Source organism: Amia ocellicauda, chromosome 4 (assembly GCF_036373705.1).
Source record: "Amia ocellicauda isolate fAmiCal2 chromosome 4, fAmiCal2.hap1, whole genome shotgun sequence".
Taxonomy (NCBI): Eukaryota; Metazoa; Chordata; class Actinopteri; order Amiiformes; family Amiidae; genus Amia; species Amia ocellicauda.
This window is the reverse complement of record NC_089853.1, coordinates 46,391,028-46,409,509: the sequence shown is the minus strand read 5'-3', so window position 1 is coordinate 46,409,509 and position 18,482 is coordinate 46,391,028. Positions and strand designations below refer to the sequence as shown.

Sequence of the window (18,482 nt, the reverse complement as noted above, 5' to 3'; positions counted from 1 at the left end):
AATCACCTCCTTGTTTGAAGAACTGATTTAACCACCGAACGTATTAAACAATTCATGAGCTGCTTTGGCCAGAATCTTGTAATGGAAATAGATAGATAGATGTCTTTCTTTTGGCTGATGTTGAACCACATGATCGTGTAATGTTAGAATGAAGAACTAGAAAATGTTACATAGTGCAAAGGTTACATGTACTGGTTCCAGGAAAAATGTAGTTATCCCACAAAAGAACATCTAGTGAAATAATGTCTCATGTTTTGAGTCGCTTAGTTTGGGATTTGAGTACTAAATCACTACTCAAGCCAAACAACTGCCTCTGTAAAGGCTCTTTAGGGTCTGACTGAAGCCCAAAACAGAGATAAATCCCATAGAGCACACATGCCATACAAATATACAGCAAAGAAGGCATGAAATGGCTTGTAAACGCATGGGTTGTTAGCTGCTCCACTACAGTGCCACCACACAGAGCTCAGGTCTGCAGGAAGTGAGCAGGCAGCTAGCAGCTAATGGATCACAATAGACGACCATTATCCCCCACTAATGAAACTGAAGGGGAGCTATTCGATCAATGGCGTGGGAGTGCGTTGATGAGAAGGAGGAATGAATCCCAGTGCCCAGCACACTATCAAGACATAATTGCCCAAAGGCAGCCTAATAAAGACTGAATGACAAGGCCATTAAACTCTTTTTAAGTTCAATCTTGCCTGGGGCCAATTTAGGAATGAATCAGCAACAATTACAGTGTTCAGCAATACAGATTTAGGATTAGTGAGGAACAAAAAGCACAGCACAGCTGTTTCAGGGATTCCTATTGTCAGTTAGCAGGGCACTACATCAGGTTTTTGTACAGCTTGTTTTGCTGTGTAGGTGTAACTGTTGATACAAATCAAGTGACACTGCTGTTGATTTTTGAACCCGCCCCTGAATCCTTGCTGTTACTCTTCCCCCTTCTCAGATGTCTCACAAACAAGGTGTTGGGCAAAACTATGCTGCTTATAGTCTTACAGATAATTTCCCCCAATTCCTAGATTGTAAATTAATCGACTACTATGGAGTTTTTTTTTCTTTTTGTGTGCCACATCTGTCACACAGTACCACTAACACAAGCAAGTGGCAGTTGTTATGCAAAATAGTCAAAATAGGTTTTGTATCATACTGTATGAACATTAGGGAAGAAATTAGAGAGTTCTCGTCTGACACCATGAAGGTTCAGGTACTAAAGGACTGATTGACTGGACAGCAGCTCCACAAAGATTCCCACTTTCTGTCTCCCACGCTGGGAGGGAGGAAGTGGAGAGCATAGAGGGAGCGGAAATGGCCATCTCAGTCAGGGCAGACTTTGCACTAACAAGACCCAGGCTTCAGGGAGACACACCAACCTTTTGGCTGTCAGTATCAGAGAACATCAGGCCAAAGTAATCCTTCTCCAGCAGGTTGAGATGTTCGCATACCATGTCCAGGAGACTCTGTCCGCGAGAGTGTTTCTGCCAAGAGAGACGCATACAGATGAACACCAACTCCAACAACACAATGCAGTACAGCTCCATAAGATAAATTATTTACATTTCCTTAAGCTCTTTTTCAACTAAAAACAGTCCAAATACTATTAGTTATAAAAAACCTAGGAAAAATAAATGTATTTACAGAGATGAAGCAACGTACATTTGTCAGGATCATTAAGCATTTCCGGACTCCCTGTGGAGATTAATTAATTAATTCATGTTATTTTTCATGCTGCATTTTTATAGATTTACTTACAAGCACAAAAAAAGACAAATAATACATTTATGCATGGTGCTTCCTTAAGAAAAATCTAATTAAAAAAAGGCATGCGTTATGCAGATTCATTTCACAGGACAATAAACGATTTAAAATGAAGAGAACTGCTCTTGTCTTTGGAGCTGTGATGATCAATGGCTGCTGTTTGCATGGTCTGCGTTGGGCTGGGGGGTGCCCAGCCCCGCCCTGTCTCCAGCTCTGACTGGTTGCCTGGCCTGTGGCAGCCTCCAGCAGCTCCTGTCTGCACACTCAACAAACCAGCCAAGTCGCTTCAGTTCAGCAGCGACAGGGAGAAAGAGTGGCGGTTGCCAGGGAAACAGCGACGGCGTAGTGCGTTGCACGGGAGAGACGGGTCCCAGGACTTCACAGGCCAGAACTGTTAATGATGTTGCAGTGAAGGAACCTTTCCTGTGAATGACACTTGGCAGGTACTCCCAGTGGTGCCAACTAAACAAGTGACACCAGTAATAGAGGTGATATCGACCAATGGAGAAGGGTCCTTTAGTACAATTCATTGCTGTGTAAAGAAAGCAGGATTCCTCGCAGACAATACTGGACTGATGATCAAGAGATTGTCACCGAAGTCAAGAGACTGTCACAGAGAAAGCAAGGGACAGTGGGGAGGGCTGGTTTGCACTGTTTCCACAGCTCAAACCATTTGCCTGGGCAACGTTCTAGATGGCATTATTCTCCAAACACACATTAAAATAAAACCACTCAGACATGAGGCCCATGAGAACTGCAGATAGCCAGGCAGTGTCAGAAGCCCGCTAATTAATCCTCACCAGTGACTGTTCCTCGCCAGCAGAATGACACAAATTGCCGGGCCTGTTTCCCAAAGACTGTTATTACTCAGCACTCAGCGGGGCAGCATGAGGGCAATGCCTGATACAACAGCCCTGCAATTTGAAGCAAAGTACAGGAAGGACAAATTGTGGGGTTGAGGCTTTTTTGCAGAAATGTAATGCAATTGTATTCTTCCTCTGTGTTGTTCATGGGCTGTCTCGGGGGTGGGGTTCTCATTTGTTGCATTTCTTTGAACATGAACAGCCCATCAATGCGCTTGTTATTTTTCTGGAGAAGCTGGAAGCTGCTCACCTGAATGAGCAATGGAAATGCGAAACTGTGTGGTATGACAGCAGGGGGGGGAGACCTGGGAATAGGCTTAACGCATACCGGGGATGTCTACAGAGACATACTTGGGAGCGTTTAAATATCCATTCTTGAAGTGCGGCAAAATCGGAAATTGCAGTGTTTTCAGTACTCGAGAGTAAGGTTGATGGCTGGAGACAGGAGAGAACAGGATGTTAAAGTCTTCAGATGTCTGTACAATGAGAAGCTGTTAGATCTGTGCCACAAAGCTGGGGTTTCGGTAAAAACATGAGTGGAGCCCAATCTTTCGGTCCCCGCCCCCACAAGCTCTCAGTAGTTTGTCCTCTCTATACAGATATACAGATATCCCATGTCTAAACGTATTTAGCCAAGAGCAAGCAGAATAAGGGGGGCTATCTGTTTATTAATGTCCCCACCCTGTATCTGTACCTGTCCGTGGCAATGGATCCCACGCAGGGCAAAGAGCAAAGAAGGATACTTCAGCCAAGGTGAAGCATGATTCAGTTCTAATGAGATTAGGAGGCCAAGAAGCTGAAGAGTAGTCTAGATAATAATACACCACCTCCAACCAAGACAGGCTAGGGTCTGCCTTAACAAATTGTTTTGTTTCTCTCACTTCTGTCTTAATGTTATTTTGACTGCTGGGGTTCCTTGGGATTTCTGCCTCTACACAAGCGTGTTCGTCTGACCTCTTCAGCAGCAACCATGGCGGTTTTCTAGAGATGGGAAAAACCCCAGGAGACCACAACCTTGGAATTTATTTTGGTCTTCTCCTCTAAATGCTGCTGCAGAGTCAAGGAATTTAACAAGGTTAATTTTCCAAGGATCACATCGAAGAGCAGGAGGTTAAAAAAGCAAAGACCTGCCATTGTGAGATGTAGGCAGATGGGCTCTACTGTAAAATAACAGCCGAGAATAGTTTTAAACACAGTGGCTACAATCATTTAAGTCCGAGCGGCCTTTATCTCGATGCTCTTTATTGTCCCGCCCCAACTTGTATGCATCTCACTTACTCACATACCCTCCTATTCATATAATGGCTGGCAGTGCTCCTTTTCAGCTTTTATACTCGTGTCTGTAGGAGGTTTCTGTGGAGCGACACTCTATACTTCAATAACCTCAGTGATCGCACTACGGATATGAAACACAACCACATTTTGTGATAAAGGATGCTAGCTTGCAGATTAGCACGGTTCCTCTCTGAAACCGAGGACAGGATCCATTTTGTTTGTATAAATTTTAACTCTTGACTCTTGAGACAGAGATACGGATTCCTTTATGTTCCCTACTGCAGCTCTTATACTGGGTTCCCAGCACAGCACCGCTACACTTTTATTCCTCTCCTTTATGTTTTCCGTGTTATTGTCACTCAGCATCTTGGTTACAAAGGACACATCCGCAACGTCTTTGATTAAAAGGGCAACTGGATTGATGACTTTTTCTGCATAGTAATACACTATCGGCTCCTCAATGCACCCCCATCATTGAAGGCAAATGGTTTTACAGCACCGACCAGTCAGGATATTATTTTATTAATTTTACTTTAGTAGAGCACTTATAAGCTATGCTAATGGCAGCTACATGATTCAATGTGGTTGCTGGAAATACGATAGTTCATTTGGCCTTCATTCAAAGCTACTTTCCAGGAAGGTGTTGGAGAACTTGTGAGTTATTGAATAATAGTTAATAGTAAAAGATAATATTAAGGTTATTCATTCATTTGTCTGAAATCATTAAATAAGACAGCTTACAGTAAATAATACAGCTGTCTTATTATCAAAACAAGTGCAGGATTACAATAGACTACACTTCGTCGGCTATGCTGACGCTACAACTTCTCTGTTCCCAGCACCTACCTCGATCTCAGCCTCGTACTCGGAGGTGTCCAAGAGAGTCACTTTGAAGGGGACAGTCTTTGGCCTTTTGGAGGTTTTCTGAGGGGACTTGGGTGTCTTGCTAGGAGTGGTCTTCTCAGAGGCACCGTCTGCATCTCTTTGCTCTTTGTCATCCAGCAGCTTGGTGTCATGATCCTTTGGCAGAACAGAGTTGGATTTACCTTTAATCCTACACTGACAGTGGCGTACAGCCTGTGTACCAGTGAGCACTACACCACACCCACCAGATGAGCACAGCAATGCCTTGTGATTTAGGAAATACACCATAAAGAAGGGGCTTGAACACAGAGTATGAGCCTTTATCAAGCAGTATAAGGTCTTTAAGCGACATATCCATTTCAGACAACTTAACGATGCATTTTAATGTGGTCGTTAAGGAGATCTCATTTTATGATCACTGGCTAAAATACATGTTCGTGAAAACATAAATTAAACTTGGGCAAGGGACAGCTAAAACACATTGTATTTTCCCACCTGGTCTTTGGCACACAATAATTAAGACCCTGATTAATGAGAATGAGCAGCGCTCTGAATCCTTATCAAAATATGTCAAAAGGAGAGAGAAAAAAGCCACCAATGGCAAATCATTGTACCATCACAATGTGATACATTTTATTATAGACCTGAAATGATGTATTAATGACGTGTACGATGAAATACAGACATGGTAAAAGCAGGAGGTGGATTTTAAGAATCTAGGCCTCTGCATGCTACAGGTAGATGGAAACATCTGGATTGCGATTTAATTGATACGAAGCAACATCTGGAAAAAGCTGGACTAAAGCAGGCATCTGGGCAACGTCTGGGCTGAAATCTCTAGAATTTCAAAATGCCCTGGAGTGCAAAACATGTCAAAGATGCACAAATACTGCAGCAAAACAGGGGCACAACTTCCCAGACAGAACCATTCAATGCATCATGGGAAGGTAGAAGATAGGAGCCTGGGGAAGGAAATGGGCTACAGACCCCTACACCACCAAATCAGATGAGTCAGCCCTACCTGCACAGCCTTCTTGCCGTCAGCAGCAGTGTTGGCCTCCTGCACACCTGTTGCTGCCCCCTTCTGCTGGGGGGGCTCCTCTGCAGCGTTCTTCACCTCCGACTCCGGGCCTGTCTCGGTAGTCATGGTAACTGCTCAATATCCTGTTAAGAGAAAAGGGAAGGGACATGGCCTCTTAACAAGTTCGACTGGGTCCTGACATCGTTCGCATCTCAGCTGTGACTGGGATTCCCCAAATGGGTGACAAAGTGGGGTGACTAAAACAAAATTGGGGTTTTTAACAAAAAATGCAAAATAAATAAGTAAATGTATGAGAAAAATACATTATGCTCTTAGCAGATAAATGATTTTGATATGCACGTTTTATTTTCCTGAAAATGCTTCAAATCCTTCACATCTACGATAAATCTCCATCACCTGCAAATAACAAACTTCCGATCTACTATATCTGCTTGTCAGTCCATCATATAACAAATGTCAAAAACATTCCTTCTCCTTGTCCTGCACCATTGTTTAAAAGGACCCTAACCATCTGAAAAACGATTCAAAAGCAACATACCAACACCATCCATGTACCTATTGTTGTAATGAGCGCTATTCTCACCTGCCTCTGCTAGCATGCGATAAATAGGCTATAGCCCCTAGTCTGCACCTAGTCTAGTGGCAGAAAACGTCAGTCAAGCCAGCACATTCAAAATACAGTCCACAAATCTCTGGTCAGCATCTTTTGTGAAGCCGAGACTGAGCTGAGAAATCTTTACTGTACAGTTCTCCAGGAATAACAGGCACACAGACCTGAGATCCTTACTTGAAATCTATTTTAGTGTTGTTGAAGGCGTTTAGATGCTAGTAATAACAATAAATAATAAGTAATACATTTGAAATAAATTACAAGCTGCTGCAGCCTTTTAACTACACCTATAGAAAGACTACCTGTTCAGCGCCTGCAGGATGTTACCTATTACACCACTGTCAATGGGGAGGGGGAGTCCTGGGGAGAAAAATCCAACTGTCATTCTTGACCTGATCAAATAACAAATTTCTTAATGCTTAAATGTATGACATTAGGACCCTGTGAAAGCTGACTTTGGCAAATGAACACAAATGAATTGAAAGCCAGCAGAAACTGCAATTTGCTCAGGAAAGTTACGTTTTCGGCGGATATAATGGAAGATTAAGTGTTTCGCACAAAGGACAGCCTTCTTGACGAAGAAATCCCAACATCCCAGTCACGTACCTGTGCCAGTGTGCACAGAGTGTCTGACTGCCTTGCCGGTTCTGATGAAATCGGTCTACAACGGGCATTATCTGAGCCCCACCGAATCTCTTTTCGCTTTCACAGTGCCATGTGATTCCATTGTTCCTGCACCTCCCGAAAATCACGGTGCAGCGCTCCGGCATAAGAAAACAATGAGCAATTTCAAACAGCATGGGGCCGCACTGAGCCCCAGAGAAGAGTGTAGCAGGGAAGATCATTATCTGTCGGAGTCTATTTCCCTTGGCTGCCAATACGGATTGTTAATTACAGGCAGAGGAATAAATCGGAAAAAAAATATATAGAATAAAAAGACAAGCCCAAACAAAGGAACAAATTGGACTTTATTATTATTATTATTATTATTATTATTATTATTATTATTATTTAAGGGATGTGAAATTAAGACCTGATAGGCATTGCTAAATGCATTTGAGAAGCAAAATGTCAGACCTAAATGAAAGCAAAGCAGCATGGCTAACAAGGAAGAATTAGAAGCACAGGAAAAAAAAAAAATTGAAAGTCACCATTTTCACCTTGAGCAGGACAATCTGGTATGCATGTCTATCTGTGTATTTATCTAGGGATTCACTGGTGGGGCAGGTGTGCGAGTGAAGCTGCATGTCAGGGTTCATTCGGTGCTCAATCCTTTAGCCTCCGTGTGTTCAGAATCTGCAAATTCTAACAGACAGCATCATCACACAATGGAATATTACAGGAACTATTTACACAGCCCTGTGTAAGGCTGAAGAAAAACATCTTTATATTTCGATCTGGTGATCTAAGTTTTCTCCTGCCGCTATCTGAAGTGAAGGATGATGGAAACCCCAGGTTTGCTGCAGCATTTATTGCCTTTAGTGTTTCTACATAATTCCAGCGTGGCTGTTCATTGTGCTTTCATTTACCTCTCCAGCTTCCTGCCGTGAAAGCTATACTCAACAATCACTTTTTTGGGAGACTCAATCTCACAGAAACGCTTTACATTTTGAAACATGCCAAGAATGTTCTCTCTCTCCCTCTCTGACCTTATGGTCCAACAATCCTGAGGCATCAAACACGATAGGCCACAGGCTGCAAAAAACATTGAATTCGACAACATAATTACATCCATAATCGTATGGATTGAAGCGAATATTTGCATATGAAATCGGAGTGTGTCTATCCATCTCTTATCCGTCATCATCTTATCCTCAAACCATCTCAGGAAAAAGTCATTAAAAATAACATGGAAAAGTAAAAATACACCTTTATTTTTTGTTGAGGGTAAAGGGGCACTTTTTAAAATGAAATATAATTAAATGTGTGGAGGTAGTATGCTCCGAGGCTAATTTTCTCCTGATGTCAAGCCCAGCTGAGCTCTTCTGGTGGTAAACTATATATTAATTTTCCTTCAGCAGCTGAAATATGGGATATTACCAAGCAACAAACCTTCACTGAAGCTGCGATCCCTTCGGGGCTATTTATGAAACAGAAAAGCATACAGTGATCTGGCTTTAATATCAACGCTTCTTCGGTGTTCATTTATGTCAGAGATGGAGTTTACTATGAATACATTAAATAAAGCCCTGTAGCTTATTTTTAGGCCATTTCATCTATATGATGAGAGGAAAAAAAACAATGTGATTTTCCCTGTTCTTTTTACCTCCGTGGTTTTGTGTCTTGAAGACTCTCCACAGATTTTGGATATGTACTAGGCTATATCAGCATAATGATTCATCCCAGCCATAGTATATATGCATTTCTGTATTAAGCAGAGCTTGGTTTTCTCAGCTCATTGCGCCTTTGTTAATGTTTGTCTGTACGGGTTAAGGTACTTTAAGCGTTTTATTCCCCCCCATTTTATTTGACTCAGCACCATCAGATACCTGCCCCTCTGTGATTTGCATGTGATAAATGACACATGGCTTAATGAGCAGAGCAGCCCATGATTCACTTGGGAATCGGGTTCGCTTGTATACAAATTCATGTGAATCACTTGCACAGACTTGACAACAAAGGCAGATGTTGAGGTTGAACATGATTCGGCTCTGCCAGCACCTACACCTTCCATTTTGTACAGACAAATACATATGTGTCCCCAGAATGAGGCGAACTCAGATTTTAATTTAAAGAAAATGCAAGAGAGAGAGAAGACAGAGAAGGGGGAGAAAAAAAATAGAGACACCCCCTTGCCTCAAAAATATAAGGCACAAATATACATAATATACAGCAGAAAAACCTAATTGGGCACAGTCATACAGAGGTAGTGAGCTGTGGGTCCCCAAAGTAATTCAGGAAAGGTTGCCAAGCTACATAAAAGCCATCAGTGGAGCCTCTTGTAGTGTATATCATTTTCCCAAGTATAAGATTCTGCATAAGACTGCTTCCATTTGAATAACACAAGACGACTCAAACTGGACCGTTTTCTGAATCCTAAAAGCAAAGCCCCGAGTTTTTACAATTTTTCTGCCCTATCGACGCCCCTCTAGCCAGCCGAGCAGTATAAGAAGAGCTGTAATTAGTACAGGGTCTCATGACATTGCTAAGCTCTTAACAAAAGCAACGGATCTTTTCGAGCTGGTTTCACTTGATTTGTGAGACTGGAGGGGGGAAAAACCAGCGTCAGTAAAGCAGCACTAAGGCAAACTGCATTACTCCTTTGAATAATTAGGCTTATTTTAAGAGGCAAGTTATTTTTTCAGAGGTGGGAGTGGATTACGATTAATTATGGAGCTGCCAGGTGCACCGCCTTAACTGTTAAGAATATTTGCTCGTGAATGATTTATAGGCATCACGTGTAAAGACAAAGGGGCCAGTACCGACCTCGCCCTGTTCCGTGGTGCATAAGTGATCTCAAGTGCAAAGACGATGCTTCTCTACAGTGTTCCCAACATCGGCCTTAAGAGCAGTGTGACGTGCGACTGAGAGGAGAAATGATGCAAGCCACACCTTCAGACTCAACCCAGTCCCTACCTAGCCGACAGTGGGGTGGATCTGAGTGCCACCACAGCACCGAAAAAGACAACAGTCCTAACAGAGTGAGAGACGCACGCCGAGTTAGCACTTTACGGTTAAAGACAGCTCCCGGTTTGACACTTCACTGATCTGTTAACAGAACAATACTTACAGCAAAAAAGAAAGAAAAATTCTGTTTGGTATTCTATTCCCTTGTTGTACCAATTCAGTCTCTGAGTCTCCATTTCTCTCTCTCCCCACCCCTTCCTCTTTTTCTCTCTTCACACAGATAAAAGCCTTCTCTGCCCCCCAGCCCTCCCCGCCTGGTTAGGAACAGAGGAATTGGTTGCCATGGAGATGGCTCTGAATTTCAAACAATTTCCCCGGCGCTACACGAATGTGGCGGGGATGTCATGCGGAGGGAGGGAGAGGGCTTCCTGTCAGGCGGGATGAGCAGTCTAGCGATTAGTATTCTACTGCAGTGCAGTCCTAAGAGACCCCGGAACGAAGGGCATCAGGGGCCCGCTTTGCGAGGCGGCAGGGTGGGCAGAGAACACACGCAGCCCTGGGTGCTCCGAGTTCAGTGCCGGGCCACTGCTGGTGCAGCAAGAGCCGGCCAGTTGATTGATTCATTGATTACAGTCACCCGGTCCCTCTGATTTCCGTCCATTCAGGTTCTGGACGCCACCGGTGCCAAAACTGTAATCCTCAGAGGGAAGCGTTTTGTGCTCAGCAGCTGCCCCAGTACACCTCTGAACCCCACTGTGGGTGACAATTATCCACAGCACTCCTCCGCCACCGCCCTCCGCTCTTCTTACTGCAGAAATATTGATGAAAAAGACAGAAATGTCCTGCTATAGACAGAAGGGGTGCAGTACAAAGGGGTATCCTGATATGGATGTGGCGTGGATGTGGTTCATGGTGTAAAACAATCAATAATTCTGACAGTGAATCTCAGAGCTGAACTGCAGCTTCCTGGATAATGGTTTGCATTTGAAGCACAGGGTTCTCAGTGGCAGATGATGGGAGATTCAATCAGATTGAAGGCCCCAGCCATTTAAGCCTCCCGAGTTCAACACAAGTGTTATGTTTCCTCCCGTATTCCCTGCCGCCGTTCCAAACAGCATCTGACAGAACGCGTCGCCGGGCTATTGATCCGAGGTGACTGGCAAGGCTTGGCACAAGGGAGAAGCGGCGACGGAAGAAGACAGTCCTGCAAGCGCCGGTGTCCTGGTGTGGACATGGAGGTAGGAAGGGACGGGAGAGGGGAAGGCAGTGGAGCGAACCATAATTTTCTCAGAGACCGCAGAACACATTAGGAACACACTAGCCTTGGCTGTCAGCCACACTGGGAAACAGTCTCTAGATTCCACCCCTTCCCATCCCACTTCTTGTCACCTACTCTTAGCCAACCCTGGAGCGGCTGGGGGCGGTTAAGAGCCTGACAGCCCTAGCCATCACCACAGGAACCGCAAATGCAACCAGTCACCTGAACCTCAGCCCTGTTCGCCATTCAGACCCTTTGCTTTACTTTGGAGCACACTGCTTTAAACCCATGCATCTTCAGCCATCACTTAATAAGTCAGCAGCAATAGTGTGACTGCAGCGTGGGATGAATCAGCTCCGTGAGGAGATGTGGTCAGTCACAGCTACAGATGGGAGACAGAAGGTCTCCATACCTCATGGCTGTAACTCTAACTCACACCACACTCATCTCATGTCCATCATTTTTAACACACATGGTCAGTTCAAGGTTTGCTTGTTTTTTGTTTTGCGTTTCTATAGAAGTGAAAATCCGCTCTGCCCTTGGGATCAATACCATCTTCTAAATGTATGGAAGAAGAACAAGGAGAAAGAGTGCCATGGTTTTACAAACTAAATTGCTTCTTCGCCGTCTATTGATTTTTAATAACAACAGTTCAAGGTGGTAAAGAGCCATTAATGTTGTTGAGTTGTTTTCCACAGTGTCAAAGAAATACAAAAAGGCCAAAACAAAAGCATGAAAGAGAAACTTATTTAAATTTGATGTGGAGGCCGATGCAGAGATGTTGTCTTCCACTCCATTTTTCCTTTTTTGAGGGGATTATCCTTACAATTATTTAACACAGTACCATTAATTCGCCATATGTGTTCTATTTTGACCTTGCTTTCATAATGAACCAATATGCTTTGCTTTGTTCCACCAGGTTTCTGCCATGATCCAATAAGCCTCACTTTCACTGAGCTTTAATACGCTATGCTATGATAATGCTGTGATTAACTTTTATGAAAGGGGGGTGTGCTAACAGTTATCAACAGGCTGCACTCCGAGGATACAAGATGTGTGCGGATAACTATGCAAACAAAAATGGCTCACTTAATTTGCTCACATAAAACTTGTCAACCACAAAACAACCTGATGAAATCATTATTCAAAGACATATGGATCGTGGTGGCACAAACAGCAGCTCCCCCCGCCCCCTGGATATTTTATCCAATTAATGGCTTCCCTGGGGGGATTTGCTCTCAATAAATAAATGTAATGATTTTTTTATCCTTCTCCTGCACAAGCGTAAAATTTCACGTCGCCCTGCAGCTCTGTTCTTTTGTGTTCGCATTGTTGCCTTCTTAAGAACACAGTTGCAAACAGTCACAGTCCTCCGATGCCTTGAATCCTTAAGATCACTGGAGAATTTCTCTCAAGCTACCAGACCGGGTTGCAACAGAGTGCACACAGTCTGTTGGCTCATTGATAACAATAGCCTTCTTTACCCAGAAGAGTCTCTCACACGATGTGAACACTAGCTGCTTAATTTAATGGTGCTGTTTTAGGTGCTGTTGTTGGGTAGAATAAGTGCTGCTAATGACATGACAATATGTTTTCATCAAAAAAGCAGCCCACTTACTGGAATCAAAGAACACCAAGTGCAGTCCATCCTTAACTCTCTAATGAAGGGACAGCAATAACAAACACAAGCCAGCTGTCAATAAAGACCCTTGGCTTACCCTGAAGACTGAAGGCGTACTGTAAAGGATTAATAAGCAGGGTGAGAAAGGAGAGGGCAATGTCAAAGGCTGAGAAACAAACGCATACAAAAAAAGTCACGCACAGGAATGTCTCAACTCGTGCACTTCCAGCGATGACTTTAAATTGTCCCATCCACTGTCACAAAGACATAAATGTCTGGATGTTAAAATAACTTGGAAGAAAATAAATCCTCCCATTCTACCTTTCGGCTTCACACCCACTGCTGGAGTGCTGCTCTGCATTGCTGCTGTCCTGTTTTACAGTCCACATACACTTTACTTGTATTTTCATTTGCACATCATTCTTTGGACATTGTCAACACTGCCTTCTGTGCATGGTGTAAACGGCATTATCCCATTATCTATACTTTGTATAGTAACGATGTTTCCCTTGTAAATACCCAGTGTATTGTGATCACTTGGCCATTGTAAGTCACCCCTGGAAAAAAGGCACTAGGCACATTAATTAAACACAAACAAAAAAACAAACAAAAGAATCATTAAGAAAATGCATTCAAAACCGAACAATACAAGCAAACTTGCCTTCTCATTTTAAACAATAGTGCAAAAACTGGACAAAAATAACACCTGGGGGCAAAAAAACAAAAATATATCTTGGTGACATCTTGGTAATGCCAAATTCCTCTCGCAATCTTCCGTTTTTACTCAAAGTGGAATCATGCAGCATAGAAAACATGCTGATCTTCAAGATCTTCAGTCTGGGGGCAGAACCAAGAGCACTAGCCTAATTGCTGAGTCTTTCTGAATAACCCTTGTATAATAACCACAAGTTTTCTGCTGACGGTTCCCAAGAGCAGCTAACAAACCCCAAATCAGAGAGTGATCTTTGCTGGAGATTAGGAAACCTTATGTGACCTTCAGCAATCCTGTTGATTTCAGCTCCCAGAAGTGCAAGGGTTAACTCTCTTGGGTGGGATGGGATGTGCAAACTAATTTATTCATCGCCATTTTAAGGGCTAAGAATAAACATCTTTCTGAAATGTGATCACAGATTTTATTTTATTTCGCATTTTGATTGTATATAAAAAGAGGAACCTTTGACGGTGACATAAATTATCAAATGAGTCTTGATCGCAGGCCCCAGAATCTCGGCCTCTAACAGAGTGGTAAATGCGCCACAGAAACCCAATGAATCAGGCCTCCTGGCAGGCAACTGGCATCCTCCCCACCCTCATCCACTTGTCAGGAGCCAGTGGTGGGCTGAGCAATTCTACGATTTCAGCACTACAAATGTGCCGCATCCATTTTTCATGAGCTACCTCGGGGAGCTTTTTGCGTTAAATGCTTCATGAAGCAGTAGCTAAACTGGCCCACCCGGAGCCAACGAACATGATCTGCCAACCCAAGTGACGCCGCAGAGAAACGCTGTCAGAACCACATGCAAATCAGCCATAGAGGAGTCCATTGATCTCGCTGATCTACAGAGCCCTAGTGCGTCCTGCCTGCTCTCCATACTGGCTTTTTGTTGACAATATAGGCCTAATCCAAAACTTTGCGATAACTGTCATCACAGAACTACTGACCTATTGAAGTTAGGGCCAACATGGGCTCCAGCACACAAACAACAGAGACATTCCAGGTGCCCGTTTCTGAAGCAGGAGTAAAGAAACCATAGGAACAGGCTGATCCTGTACCAGTTACAAAGATATTCACCAACTGAGCCTGGGAAAGCTTTACAATGGACAGGGGGTGGGGTGAATAGTGGGCCCATGTGAACTCCTCCCTTGCTTCTCTGTCCACTTACCCCACCCTGTGGTAAAGGCCTGGGGCAACAGCCTCACTTGCATTCCTTGTAGGAGAGGAACAGATATTTTGAATGACAAGTATGTCCTTAGCAACTAGACGGCAACAACTGCATAGTCTCTGGGGTGGAAAACACCAGCAACTCCCTGGACCTGACTCTCAGTGCACTAACAAAAGGCAAAGAGTCAGGAATGATGAAAGCATCTTTTCAAAGTAGGGTTTATCAAATATAAAACCAACAATGGCTAAATGAAACAAGGGCACACGAAACATATTCCCATTCACCACCAGAAGGGGGATACCAATCTCCTTGGCTGTGATCAAGCAATTTCCATTATCCTTAGCTTGCAAACAAAGTAGGTACGACATTAAGAGTGCCAGTAAGGATTCAAGACAAGACACACCCTGGAGAGTCTGTTTGTTATGTTTTACATTCATTTCAACTGATCCTGTCACTTTAATAATGCTAACAACTGTTAAAAACAATAATGACAGAAAGCTTTATAATTAGCAGTTGGTCTAATGGTCCTGGAATACGACCAGTGAATCTGACAGGGCTGTCTGGAAATGCTCACCCTCCCTACTCTTGCGGTCTCTTTTCTTCCTTTTTCAGAACTGAATTGGATGGCTATTATTTATTTTACTGAATGGATTGGCCTCATCTAAGTCTTATCCTTCAGATAAATGCTTTATTCTAGCAGAGAGGGAAAAAAAACATAAAATGTCCAAGGTCTGCTGCTGTCAGCAATTGCACTTCTGTCTAAAGTGCACTAGAAATGCAGGTACAAATCTGATTTCACTACAAAGACAGTTCTGATATTGAGATTTGGCAGCTTCTCTTTCACAATGTGAATTCTTGCTTTTTATTATTTTTGACAGAATTTGTTTTAAGTCTGTGTGATATGCTGCGATACATTTTAAACTTATGACATAAAGAAAGGTCTATTATGCTTATTGCCTCACCATATTGATTTCTGACCATATTGCATTGTGGGTACACAGAAAAAAATTAAAAGACATCTGAACAAACATAAAAAGCAGGTGGCATAATAATTTGTGCCAAATCAAACCGGAGAAAATTGCAAGTCGAGAATTCTCTTTTGCTTATACTGTACATCTGTTTGTTCACACTACAGAGAGAGACAATCCAGCCTACAGGGTTTGCCATTTTGTCAACTCTATTTACTTTCCTTGTGACAGGACTACGAAAGTGCTTGTTAAAGCTCAGTAATATCTTACCTTCTGTTCGCATAAAAATATCAACATTTTGTTGTATGCACACTTCCGAATGTCAAATTTCTACAGAAAATACAGAACCTATAATTTACTCTTACTTAGGCTTGTATGGCTCATTGGTTAATCTCTGACTTCAACAGTCACAAAGCCTAAAAGAGTAAACCGTACAGGAAATTACATTGATTTATTCACACTAACAAAAAAAATAATATTCAGCCTATCCATTCTCATCAGTCTCTTGGAGATCAGTTGTTTATTTATTTATTTTCTGATTGATGAACTCTGAAAGGTGTGGAGAAAACCAATATCAATAATTCACTGTCAGTGCCCCACCAAACCTCTTGAAGATGTTATTGCAGTCCTTGCGTTCATCATCATCACAGTGACCTCGGGGCTGGATATCAGTGCTGGTTCGAGGACTATTGGCAAAGACAGCTGTATTGATGCCATTTCTTATGACCTTGGTCTATGTCTGCATATTCTAACATTCATAATGGTATTTAAAAAACCATACTGAATCCTTTTCTATGTTTTAAAAATGTAGACATCTTAGGTGGAAAAAATCACTTCAAATCAGCCCCAATCTCAGCTGGAGGAGAACAACAGACTCAAAATCGATCTTGAAGAAAACAGACTCCAAGACGTGACAACATTGTAAAATACTACTGCTGGGATACCAAGCATCGCCTGCCCAGAAGAAACCTCAGAGACTGAGAACAAGTTGGCAATACTGAGAGAGAAAAAAAAACACTGCAAGAACGCCAGGACCAGCACGTAGTAGAGCAAGTTGCCCAGTTTGCCGCTTTAGCATTTGGGGTCAAAAATCTCAGACAACAATGGCCATCCTGCAGTGGAAAGGAAACGGTTCTCCTCCCAGCCTTGGCTTTACGCAAGGACTTAAACAGGCGCTTGCAGGCTCTTGAAACCCAGGGGCCTGCTAATCGCACACGCGCGGCTCTCGTTTGTATGCAGCACCACTTGCAGAGGGAGGTAAGGAGTCGGGGGTTAAGATGGCACAGTCGCCGCACTTCCTCTCATGACCTTCTTCAAAAGAACAGGGCGGCAACAGAACACCCTTTGTTCAAACGCTGATCTCTGCAGCATCCTGTACATGAAAAGCCGAGGCGAGAGGATTTATTAATTTATTCATTTCAATAAGGAAAGTCTGCCTGAGGAAAACAGAATAGCCCTTCTTTCCAAAGCTAAATGTTGTTTGTCCACTTGTAGTTATTTTTTAAATCAATACATAAACAATAATCAGGAAGGGGTCACCATGGGCAAACAAGAAATTAGAATTTGCGTTCACACCAAGATTTCCTTTTTGTTTATTTATTTATTTCACTCCATTTAATTGGATGTGAAGACCAAACATTCAAATGCTGTACCCCAACTTTGTCAAAAGGGCAGGAGAAGATTATATGTGCCATGGGTCTTTTCAACTCCTTCAAACCCCCCAAGTGACCTCTTTGCAGTCGCCGGCTCACATCCTAGAGGCTGTGCGTCCATTAAGCTGGAACCAGTCCAATCCCAGCAACCTATTCTGCCTTATTAAAGCAGCTGCGAAACAGAATGGCTCTTTAGCACTAGGATTGGGCCCCGGGCTGTCACTCTAAAAAGGGCCCGATGGGTTTTTATACAATTACAAGACGTTTCAACAGAACGGCTCTGCTCACTCAGAAAAGCGGCGATGATGCATGGTTACAGCCGTGACTGAGCGTACGGTCTCCTCTGCTCCAGATGGCTGCGGGAGCCACATAAATTAAAAGACCCATGAAGACGGATGGCAGACAATTCTTCAGATGACTTCCCAGAGAAAAGCGACGCATCGCAACCCGGTTAACGAGGAAGGATGAGTGAGGGGAGATGTATTGAAAGCGGGCGGCCGAATTCACCTGAGAAAACGTGATGTGGAGGAGGAGATGTCACGCAATTGCTCAGTGGGACTGGGCATGGTGAACCCCCGTCTCAGGAAACGACATGGGTAGCATTGATGGGCCCCATTTATAATTCATGGCGGGACTGCGGATGAACTCTGCAATTATGAGTGCGGTCTTACTGGAAAGCGCATAAAACGCACTCAAGTGTCTGATGTTGGAAGAATCTCTCTTATTAGCAATTACTGTATGCAGAGATTGAACTAAAAGCTCAAACAGAACTTCCACCATCATATCATATACTGTGTTGCAATACAATACAGCCAATTTTAACAAATACAATGTACATATTTATTTTTTGTACTCTACACTGTACGGTTGTCTTTCTGGCGAGCGGTTTGTTTCAGGTTTCCAGTGTATTGACTGAGATTTCCCAGGAGTAGGGAGTTAGGAAAGAGAAGGAGGAAGACCCACTGTGTTATGTTGTCAGTGAGGGATATATCAGTACACCATGCTATTTTAGGATCTGCACAGCACATTACACTCCGCATTGGATGTTAGAGGAATAGAAACACATAGGGAATACAGTCCTGCATCAAACAAACTAAAAGTAGAGGGATTTTTAAGTC

The 18,482-nt window shown here is 43.1% G+C and overlaps 1 protein-coding gene across 8 annotated transcripts in view; it reads right to left on the bottom strand.

Moving 5' to 3' along the window:
• Positions 1-18,482, bottom strand: part of LOC136748656 (band 4.1-like protein 1) — a 75,537-nt gene that overhangs the window by 33,626 nt on the left and 23,429 nt on the right. For all 8 annotated transcript variants that reach the window (XM_066702594.1, XM_066702597.1, XM_066702595.1 and 5 more), the window contains exons 2-4: positions 5,785-5,927; positions 4,746-4,919; positions 1,377-1,481 (exon numbers count right to left, since the gene is read on the bottom strand). In XM_066702594.1, coding sequence (XP_066558691.1) covers positions 1,377-1,481; positions 4,746-4,919; positions 5,785-5,910 — 405 coding nt within the window. In that variant the 5' untranslated portion in view covers positions 5,911-5,927. The remainder of the gene's footprint in view (positions 1-1,376; positions 1,482-4,745; positions 4,920-5,784; positions 5,928-18,482) is intronic.